General features: G+C 40.7%; 1 protein-coding gene across 1 annotated transcript in view; it reads right to left on the bottom strand.

Annotated features, from left to right (window-relative positions):
- LOC126273098 (ran-binding protein 9) overlaps positions 1 to 12185 on the bottom strand; it is a 227914-nt gene that overhangs the window by 64815 nt on the left and 150914 nt on the right. The window contains exon 2 of the mRNA XM_049976523.1: positions 804 to 968. Coding sequence (XP_049832480.1) covers positions 804 to 968 — 165 coding nt within the window. The remainder of the gene's footprint in view (positions 1 to 803; positions 969 to 12185) is intronic.

The following is a 12185-nucleotide window of genomic DNA, read 5'->3' as shown; positions in this document are numbered from 1 at the left end:
GTGTCGCCTGTCCACTGCACTCAGTAGTGCTGAACACAGAAGAACAAATGGATGCAGTAAGTTTCCCCTAACAGCAGAAGAAGTTAGGGGAATGAATATTCATCAAATAATGGCACAAATGTGTGAAGGGCACTGCATGTCTGTTGCAAGGATCAAGGCATGTCACCAGCGATGCAAGGAAGGATGGATGTCATCAGCCAACAACACACGATCTTTAATGACTCATTGCATTGCTGATACCAGTGTGCAACATGTGGATATCCTCATTACTGACGACCTTGGAGTTATGGTGGGAGCCATTGTCCCAGATGTCAGACTGGACATCTGAATTGCACTGGACTTGCACAGAAACAGATCTACACCAATTTGCTCTTCTTTTGAAGCCTACATTTCTCCGTTTTCAGCATGACTGAGTGCAGTGGATGTTGATGCATGCACAAGCTCGGTCTGCTGGCATATAGCTGTGTTCTATTGCTCTTCTACTGGTCAGTTTGGCATCTCGGTGCGCTGAAGGGGATCATATCTCCTCCCTAGTAGCAATGGCATTAAACAGTTTTTATTTTACGGCCTATGGCTTATTTCTTTTTGAATGACCCTAGCACAATTGGAAATGTGACTAATAACATGCACAATAACAAATTTTCTCTCTCTCTTAATATGAGCTATTCACTTCTTAAACATGTTAAGTAAATAAGATGAAATGCTTATCGGTAGTAAATTTTACAACAATTTTTAAAACAAACAATCCAAAGTAATTCACAATCCTAATTAAGTTGCTTGGTTTATGCAAAACAAATTGTTACCTGGAAGCCTGTTCATATTTACACCCTGTGCAGATAATCCAATCCCCATGTATCCATCTCTGCCTTTACTAACAATTTTCACTTCAAAATAGTATAGACCACAGGCTGCAGGTATAGGGTGAGTAGCCCGTACACTTGCAGCATCTTTGTGTGTTTTCCCATGACCTGGAAATGAAAAGCAAGCCATACAATAAGACAGAATAGTGAACACAGCTGTAGAGACTTGGAGCTTCTGGAAAGGAATTTTACTGATACAATTTTCTATTAGAACCCAAAAAGAATTATGCATATAGAATTTTTCATTCATGTGCAGACACAAAAAATTCTCATAAATCATGAAGCGTAAGTGTCTTTGTTAATTTGATGTAATGGCATTTTTCTCTTTATGCTGCCATGCATTTTCTTGATGAGGTATATCATTATTTGTTGCATATGTGGTGCATTCTATAATATAGTGTTTTTTGCATTTACTCTAATAAATTTCCAATGAGGTGAAAACCAAGTCACCACTCCAAAAGTTACAAATCACCACTTAACATACCAAACAGTAGTACAAAGTAATATGAGCAATAATGACCTATTTGAGTTTTGTTATTACAAATGATATCCACTTGATAAAGACATTAGAATCAGCCCCTTTTCTCATGTTAAATAAGCTTACAACGAGACTTCATGGGATACACAAACAAAGTTGGTTATACATTTTGTCTCTTTTGTATGAATTTTTAATTTCTCTGATAAAAATTATCATATGAGGAAAGCATTTCATATAGTAATTATATTTCGAAAATTACTGGTCACAAGTTTATTGGTTCTACAGCAAAAATTTGTTTGTACCATTTATGAACCATCACATGCTAATGAGGTAACATTCTTCTGTAAGGAAACACCTTCATGATTAAAAAAGTACATTCTGTGCAAGAGATGCTTCTTATACAGGCAAAGGGGTATTATTTCCATTCATTAGAAATCATGCATTTTATTTTACAGCTGGGACAAGTAGCATCACAAGTCAGTTAGAATTTAAATTTTTAATGAAAACGAGAAAAAAGTATCATGAAACAGATTTATCACATACTGTTCACAAGAAACACCCATGACTGCTGTAGTATTCACAATTCTCCTGATAAAATTAGCACATTATTTAACTTGGGTGATAAAATGCTTCAGGAAACCACTGGTTGCAGGATCTTTTTACTTTTCTACTTTCACTGTATTCCTTAAGCAGATGTCTGGCAAGAAATCCTATCATTTTTCACCATTATTGCCCAATTTACATGACTCCCCAATTACTGTCATATTACTCCACAAATTCTACATAAATGATTCCATCCATGTAGCAAGATTCATGACCAAATATAGTACACTTTTTTTTTCACTGACCAACTAATCTGAATCACTGCATTCATAATCTATGATACAAAATTTGTGATCGTTCAGTCCAAAAACGGTGAACACCAAAATTTACTGGAAACTATGAAAAAACCTGCATCTGTGGAGAATACATACATCTTTTACCTGATTATGCCAGAATCATTTGAGTTTCTCAAGGCTTTCCCAAGCAGTTGCAGTCAAGTACTGAGGTGGTTAGTAAAATCAGAAGACTGTCACTGAAATCAAGGGCTACTATTTTCCAAGAGACCAATGAACAAAATGTCAAAATGTAACATACCAATGTATTACTTCGAACTTTGTGTCTGTGTTCTTAACCTCACCTTCCCTCTATGATGTCCAGATCCTCTAGACATGATCCATAGAGAATTAAAGAGCTCACATAAAAGATTTAATTGGTGGCTGCTGCAACCCACCACATGAAAAGCACATAAATGTGAAATAAGCAATAAAAGACAGAAAAAATTCCTAAGACTGACTGAGAGTTGAGCACCAAACCTTGGGATTTGCTGTCTTGCACTTGCCCACTTAGCCACAACATTTTCTTCCAAATGGTCAAAAATTTTCATACCCTCTATTGCACCCTCGACATTTAATGTCACACCAGTGACCTGAGAGTACTGAAATATAGGTAGAATGTGTCAATGTTCTTTCTACTAATTTTATATCAAAATGTGTCAATAGAAATAACTGTGTACATAATAACAAGGTATTCACTTATTGCCTGTCAAGATCAGGCTTCCATCAGAGATTTTACACAAAGTACTTGAGCCCACATCCACTATTTGGAACGTAAATGTGAAATGGGACTGTCAGACAAGCATTAAACCAAACCACTGCTCTGGTAGACCAACTAGTTTACAGTTAGGGACCTCTGAATTCTAACTTTTACTATACAAATGAATCACCAGGTATCTTCACCAGCTATTGTAGAAGAGTTTAATTGTAGCTCGGGTACTGAGTCCAATTAGTGAAAGTTGTGCTGTAGCATAGCTGTTTTCTGATCCCCAGGCCACATTGTGGGGCATGCCAACATTGATTTGTGGGGCTGAGGAGGATGCTTCATGGTGTGCTCCTTCACATGATGTGGTGCTCAGTTAGGTGCATGATAAACTGATGAGAACATAGTTAACAGTGCTCTCCAAATGAGCTATAACAATTATGAAATTTGGAAGCATTTTTATGATGGCTTGGATAGCAGTTGGTTCCTCGTTTATGCAAAGACCATCATTTTTGCTGATGTCCAAATGAATGAAGTTTTATGGAAACATTTTAGATCACAAGTTGCATCCCACACTGTGAAAATAGTTAAGAATCATAACTTTTTTGCTGCAACAGGATGAGGTCTTTGTCCACAAAAAAGAACCACTGTATTGTGGCTCCAGGGAAGTTGTGTAGAACTGGGGCCCATAAAGTCCTAAAGAACATCTGAAGGATGATTATCACATTGGTTGTGTGCAATTCAATTTGTCTAAAATGGAAAGATGGTAAGGATTTAGTGGGTACTAGGTGGAGATATATGAAAATGTAATTTCCCTATAGATTGTACTAGCCGTCAGTGAGACCGCGTCTGCAGCGAAATCTGCGTTCTGTTATGGCTGACGACAAATGTCAACACAGTAACCCAAGTTCTGAACATCGTCATCTGTTTCAAACCCGAAGCTTTCGGTGAATATGCTCTTGAAAAACACGGTGTTTTGAGTAGTTTATAACATTCAAAAGTGGTGATTTTGACATGGGAAACGATGAGCGTGGGAAACCACCGAAAACGTTCTAAGATAACGAACTGCAGGCCTTGCAGGATATGATACTCAAACTCAACGGAAACTCGCTGAACAATTGAATGAGACGCAGAAAGGAGTTTCTCTTAGGTTGAAAGCTATGGGAAGATGCAGAAAATGGGTTCTGCATGAACTGAATGAAAGACAGCAAGCGAATCGAAAGACCACTTGTGAAATGCTGCTCGCCAGATGCAAAAGAAAGTCGTTTCTCCATCAAACAATGACAGGTGATGAAAAATTGATGTATTTTGAGAATCCTAAGCGTTGTAAATCAGAAGGGTGTCATCTATTATGAGCTGCTAAAACCTGGTGAAAGCATTAACACTGATCGCTACCGACAGCAAATGATCGATTTAAATCGAACATTACGTGAAAAACGACTGGAATATGGAAAAAAAGCAGCACAGTCATATTGCTCCATGATAATGCCCCATCACACACAGCAAAACGGGTCAGGGAAACGATCGAGACGTACAGTTGGGAAATGCTAGGCCACGTGGCTTATTCTCCAGGCTTGGCTCCGTCCAATTATCATCTATTTGCATCGCTGGGGCACGCTATACGAAAATGGCTCACTAACTGGTTCGCTTCAAAACACGATTTTTTTCTTTTAAAGCACAGCATTCATAGCCTGCCCGGGGGGGGGGGGGGGGGGGGGGGGAATGTGTAAATAGCAATGGAGATTTTTTGAATAAAATATTGTTTATCACTTTCAAACAACAGACGTTTAATTATTGCAACCAAATGCCGGTTTAATACTTCTACACCTGATATTCTTGACGACATGGAGAACAGTTGTCGAAGGAGCAACTACTTGATCCATATTTCATTCTGGAAAATAATTGTATATGTATTAACGGTGATACAAAAGATTTCTGTTATTAACAACACCGTGAATGGCACTGGGAAACTCAGAAGACATTATGCAGCGCACAGGTGTCATATTCTCTTTGGCTGCAGAGGGTTTTCCCACCGCACAAGCAACGCAAAAGAAAATAATGAGCAATATGTGTGTAGCCAAACAAAGGAAGTCATCTCTCTCTCTCTCTCTCTCTCTCTCACACACACACACACACACACACACACACACACACACACACACACACACACACGCGCGCGCGCGCGCGCGCGAAAATAGTATGTGCTCAGATGAATAAATCACATTTCATTATTAGCCAGCTTTCTTGTAAGCTCTAACCTCCTCACAATGTAGGGTAGAAACTACGTCTTCAGGATGACAAAATTAGTAGGAAAGCCTTCTCCGATGATCAAACGCAATAATATTAAACAATGACGCCTCACAGGCTACTGATTACATTTTATTCATTCATTTATTTATTTTTTAATGTGTTTCATATTCTACATTGAAGGGAAGAGCTGGCTGTGTTCGATATATGACCCATTGAAAACCCGATGTTTTTTGCCAAATACGAGGCAAGCCGTTAATGGGGCAGATGGGTCCCAATTGGGAATATTTAGGACAGTGTTTCAATTTCTGCCATTTGTCTCACAGGCAAGACAAACCTCCCAAAAATCTTCGTCGGAACCGAGTGTCTGGAATTACTTTTAATTTACATTTGGGACAAATTTGTGTGTGTGTGTGTGTGTGTGTGTGTGTGTGTGTGTGTGTGTGTGTGTGTGTGTACGCGCGCGCAAGTTGGCTACTTGCTCGACTGTGCAGTGCACCTGCCTGTATTATATTGTTATTACATTAATTACATTACTCTTCACCTCGTTCACACACAATACGCACTGCGAAAGGGAAATGTCAACTTGATTGTCAGAAATAAATCCCTGCACCTATCAGGAACCTAACCATCACTTTAAGACTTTATCGTCTAAAACAATAACCGTACACTACAGAGGCTGTGTTCTGTTAATCGACAAGGAAACTGCTTTTCTGATTATTTGTTTCTTATTTTTATCTTTTTTTGGCGTTTTCATTAGAGTTAGGAGCAGCTAGCATCCACAGAGTCTGAGAACTGCTCGAACACTTATGTTAGGGAAAAGCATCACAAGCAGAAGCAAATAAGACTATTGAAGGTCGTGTATATTAGGCCGGGGCCACGCTTCCAGAAGTGCACTCACTTCCTGATAAAATGCAGCAACTTGACAATTGGGCCAAGATAAGCGCGATTCTGGCTATCTGAGCATCTGAACAGCTTCCGTCCGGCAGCCGTGATTCTGGGCAGAGAGCCCTGTCGGAAAATACTTGTCTGCAGGAAGGCGATGACTCACGCAGCCCAGCGCGCGTGTTACGGGCAACTGCGCACTTCTCTAGGTTCTTCATCCTTCGCCTCTCCTCTTCAAAGAGATTGGGGGAAGGGGAGAGAGAGAGAGAGAGAGGGGGGGGGGGGGTGCGTAAGATCACCGGAATAGCGGGACGCAAAGCAGGATCACAGCGGCAGAAGCAACGCATTTAAAACGAATTTTTCGCTCTGCAGCGGATTGTACTGTTTTATTAAACTTCCTGACAGATTAACGATTAAAGTTTTGTGCCTGACCAGGACTTGAACACAAAACTTTGCCTTTTGCGTTCAACCCCCAACCGACTGAGCTACCCAGACACAATACACAAAGCCAGCCAAATGCCGTGGATTCAATTTTAATTTGGTCCTAAGATTTCTTTCCATCACTTGTTGATTCTTTCACTTCGGGCAATATGATTCTTATCTATGAAAAATGCCGAATAGTCCTTGTTTCGACACATAATTGGCTGGTTAAGGCACTTTCAAAATCGAAGGAAGCAACATCTAATCGATTCTTTTTTTACTTCAAGCAACTTGCAGCTCCATCAAGCAGCAAACGGAAGCCACATGCACACTAATTGCCAGAGAGAATATTTTGTGTGTGTGTGTGTGTGTGTGTGTGTGTGTGTGTGTGTAAACGGGGGGAGGGGGGCGGAGAGGGGGGAGGGTTGAGGTAAGGAGGCAAGGAAACATTATCCAATATACGACAGTAGCAGTTTCTGAGGCGCAATTAAGGAGTCTCCTAGGGCTTGTAAATGACGGAGACAAGACCGAGTGCTGTATGATTCACCGGTAGGTTACAATTGACAGCTCCGACAGTACTTATTAATCTAGCAGCCGGTAAACATGTAAGAAAGCTCATCTCACTTCCTTGTTGTTCACACAATACGTCCGGACCTTACGTATTCACTGAATGTCAACATGTTAGAAATTTCACTGTGGTCATGAGAAGAACAGCGTCTCTCTCGAGGTCGTATTTTTTCACTCTATAGGAGACGAAGAAATGAAATGTGTTTTATCCATCTCATAACATACAGAATTTCAGAACGTTAATCTTATGAACAGGAGGCATGTCAGGGATATAGTTTGATTTGTCGAACTTACATTATTACTTATTGAAGAATATATACAAGGTTCTTTCTAGTGCTATTTCAGGATCTGCATGTGCTCTAACTAGCATAAATCTGTATTTCATCTTAAAGACCCAGCCCAAAGTATCACTTTGCTCTTCATGGCATTGCCTAGCCATATGCCCTTAACGATTGCATGTATGACATTTAACTGGAACTGGTTCCGTACATGGCGCTACGAGATCCTCAAGGTAACATTTACATCTAACAGGGACTAACCACTCAAGACTTCCATTACCTCTAAAACTAGACACATCTGCTGGTTCTCTCTTGCAATAAAATCTACTTTATTAAATGCATGTATGTCAAACCTTTTCTCCGTGACCAAAATACAATCAAAATTTTTTGGGCTCATCATACCACACGCTGTATGTTCTGATGTTGCTCTAAGAAGGTGATGACAATGATCTGAGACCAGTGTTAGACGGCCCAAGGCCTATCACCCATGGAGAATGAGACATCAGGATGACAATAGATTTGTTTAATTAACTTATTTCAGTTACAGGTCATTGTACATCAGGAACATCTTGGTGGAGGGGACCAGTTGCCTCTCACGCAAAGCAATACACACATGGAACTGCTGACAGTGCAAAGAGTGGGGCTATGCATGGTATCACTCAGTTGCTACTGTCAGCAATGTCTCCTGCTGTGACTGTGATTAATGTGTGGCAATGCAGCTGATGATACCGTGGAGGTGGTCGTGACCTCCCTCCAGTAAGCAGGTGGCTCTCTGCTCTGGCGGCAGCTGCTTTCATGACTCAGGGCAGGCTGCCCCATCCCATGGTTGAACAGCAGACCCCATACTACATTCTAGGATGTTGTTCTGGGTGTCACAGGCTTGTGGTGTAGGATGAAGTATTTTAGTACACAAATGGTTGAGTACTTATACGCTCCAGGCTATGTTCATTTAGGGATTGAGGCATGTGCTCAAACACTTCCGTGGTACCAAGTGAAGAGAGGTTCCTGTCGCACTAGCATATTGTGTATTGGTTGTTGCTATAGAAAGCTCAGCTGGCTCTGCTTCGCAACACTTGTCGAGTATGCAAGGCCATCAAATAGCAATCCTAGATTATGCAATGCTATCAGTCAGGGGCAGCCCAGTATGGTTAAAGAGAAAACTCGAACCAAAATGGCACATTGGGGGAGAGCCATGGAGAGATGAGCAGAGTCCGCATGGAATTGACATTAGGCAGCCGAGAGAAATAGTTTACAATGGTTAAGTGTGACACCAGAGGTATCAGTAGGAATCCAGGCAGAATCTGACAGAACAGTGGCCTCCACAAAGTGGATTCAGAAGAAATAAGAAGTGATAGAGTATCATATGTAAATAAAGAAGCAAGGGACAAAGATTTTGAGCAACAAACAGAAAGGAATGAATGAGAGCCTCTGTGATGTCATATTAATAGGCTCACGAGAAGAAAATGTTTTGAAGATTGAAGTGCAGAACACAGACCTGACGAAAGGAACAGTGGAGAAGCAGCAACCTTGGTGGTCAGGAAGAGAGGCAATTTTGTCGCAAGTATTCCGGATACCACAGAATAAGAAGCCTATTGCATGAATAGAACCAATACATGACAAGGGAGATGGCAAAGAATGCCATAAACATAGTGTAGTTTCAGTGAACCAAGGGCAAGGTCACAAATTGGCACATTAAAGGAAATCGTGTGAGTGGATCATTAAACAAATAAGAAAGGACTTCAGTTAATGAACTGTGAGTTGAATTAGATTAGATTAGACTTACGGATTCTAATACATCTTCCTACGCCTGAAGTATGCACTGACTAAACTTCTATATCAACAGTAGCTGCGCTGTGCAAAGCGTAGGAAGATTTCCTTTCTTCAAAGCATCCGTTTTTTAATTCGATGAGTAATAAATCTGCAGCTGTTCTATGAAAACTTAGATTGATTAAAATGTTATACGCGAAATATCATTAATGACATAGCAACCTTGGTAACACTCAGTAGATCTACTAGTAACTTCTCTATAGTATACTTACTTATTTTAATTATTTTCTTTGACACTGGACTCCACGGAACATAATGAATGACTGAACGAATAAATTATCAAGTCTGTTATTATCACGTAGCCCTTTAACAACTCACCGTACTGAACCGAAACAATTGGTTTTCAAATACAGCGAGCAACTGGGTGAAAAACCAAAGTGATAGTTTTCTTGTTACGAAAAAACAGTATACTTATACTCAGCCTTCACGTTATTACTTTTCGATGTATTACACGATGCACTCATTATCCGAGAACGAATGGAGGATACCTGAAGAGGCTACCAGGTTATCCATGCACTTTTTCTTAGCTCACAGTTCCCTAAGCCTCATCCGGGAAAGTCTAGTAGCGTACTACATTATACAGGGTGATTCAAAAAGAATACCACAACTTTAAAAATGTGTATTTAATGAAAGAAACATAATATAACCTTCTGTTATACATCATTACAAAGAGTTTTTTAAAAAAATTTTTTTTTACTCAAAAACAAGTTCAGAGATGTTCAATATGGCCCCCTCCAGACATTCGAGCAATATCAACCCGATACTCCAACTCGTTCCACACTCTCTGTAGCATATCAGGCGTAACAGTTTGGATAGCTGCAGTTATTTCTCGTTTCAAATCATCAATGGTGGCTGGGAGAGGTGGCCGAAACACCATATCCTTAACATACCCCCATAAGAAAAAATCAAATGCTTGCTGGATGCGTGCTACATTTCATCGCTCGTTCTCGGCCGTCCAGAACTTTTCCCTTTGCACAAACACCCATTCTCTGTAAACTGTTTATACCAACGTTTAATACACCACCTATCATGAGGTTTAACACCATACTTCGTTCGAAATGCACGCTGAACAACTGTCGTCGATTCACTTCTGCCGTACTCAATAACACAAAAAGCTTTCTGTTGAGCGGTCGCCAGCTTAGCATCAACTAACGCTAGTCAACAGCGCCTCAAGCGAACAAATGTACAACTAAATGAAACTTTATAGCTCCCTTAATTCGCCGACAGATAGTGCTTAGCTCTGCCTTTTGTCGTTGCAGAGTTTTAAATTCCTAACGTTGTGGCATTCTTTTTGAATCACCCTGTACATCTACATGACTATGCTGCAATTCACACTTAACTGCCTGGCAGAGGGTTATTTGTACCCTACCACCTTCAGACTATTTCTCTATTGTTCCGCTCTAACAGTCCGCATGAAAAATGAACACACAAATATTTCTGTGTAGGTTCTGATTTATTTTATTGCGATGATCATTTCTCCATATGTAGGTCGCTGACAGTAAAATTTTTTCGCATTCACAGGAGAAAGTTGGTGATAGAAACTACGTGAAAATATCTCGCCGCAACGAGGAAAGCCTTTGTTTTAATGCTTGGCGTCCCAACTCGCTTATCATATCTGTGGCACACTCTCCCCTAACCCGCGCTAATACAAAACGAGCTGCCCTTCATTTGGACTTTTTCGATCTTCTCCGTCAGTCCCATATAGTAAGGGTCCCATACCGCATAGCAGTACTCATCCAGAGCACGGACAAACGTAGTGTAGGCAGTCTCTTCAGTAGAAATGTTCCCTCTTACAAGTGTTCTGTCAAAATACAGTCTTTGGTATGTCTTCCCCCACAACGTTAGCCTGCTGATCGTTCCACTGTCAGCCGTTCGTGATTGTAATTTCTAGGTATGTCGTTGAACTCACAGCCTTTTAATTTGTGATTTATCGTATAATCGAAATTTAACGGAATACTTTTCGTACTCATGTGGATGACCTCGCACTTTTCCTAAATAATTTTGCGATTAGTTTTGTCTTCTCACGAGTTTACTAAACGGTAAATCATATCATCTGCAAACGATGTAAGAGGGTTACAAAGATTGTCTCTTATATCGTGTATGTAGATTAGTAACAGCAGAGAGCCTGTAACACTTGTGGAACGAGGGTTAGCACTTTTATTGGGTGGTGTCCGTCGATTACTATGTACTGCAACCTTTGTGATAGAAAATCACGAATACAGGCTCCCGCAACTGAAGCAATACTCCACAGGCAAGCACTCTGATTGCGTCTCGCCACTGTGAGGAACGGTGGCGCGGGGGGAGGGGGTGTCTGGCTTGCCAATGGGGGCCACTGCGACCTGCGCAGCCCCTGCCACTCAGCCCGCACGCTACTCGTTCGTTTCTTTCGTCAGCCGACTCTACTGACTCGAGTTATAGAGTAGAGTTAGTTGTACTTTCCCATGTAGCACGCGAGTCTGCGTCGAAGTATTTTATGTTTATGTCTGGCACATAGATAGCTAACGCATCACTAGGAGAAAAGTTGCGGCCATTCTAGTGATGTCGATACTTTATCCTGTTTGGCATCTGTTCGAGAAAAGTCCCGAATATTCAACGTTTTTTGTGCAGAGAACCTTCAATACGTAACGTTCGTTATAAATACGGACTATTCGCCGAATAGGAAGCTAGTTTACATTCAGAAGCAGAAATATCAAGACTGAAGAGTGAACAAGTTGTAGTAAGTGCAAGTGTGAAGATTTGTTCACACTCCATGAAAGTCTGGAAGTGAACATTCTGGCAGCGAATGTTCTCAAACAAACCGAACCACATATATAAGGGAAGGAAAGTCGCTGTCAGGTAGTCAGCTTGATAGCTACAATCGTCGCGATTAACTTGGAAGTGATGAAAAGTGAACAACTGCAATTATTGGCTATTCCCACGTACTTCCGTCAGTGTTGTGCTTAGTGATATTAGAAACACACGGAGTGTGACCGTGTGTGTTTTACTACCAAGTGTACTAGTGTTGCATTTTTCAGCGCGAATAAAGGGTTTATTCGACAATAATTG

This window comes from Schistocerca gregaria, chromosome 5 (assembly GCF_023897955.1).
Source record: "Schistocerca gregaria isolate iqSchGreg1 chromosome 5, iqSchGreg1.2, whole genome shotgun sequence".
NCBI classification, from domain to species: Eukaryota; Metazoa; Arthropoda; class Insecta; order Orthoptera; family Acrididae; genus Schistocerca; species Schistocerca gregaria.
This window is presented reverse-complemented; position numbering and strand designations above follow the sequence as displayed.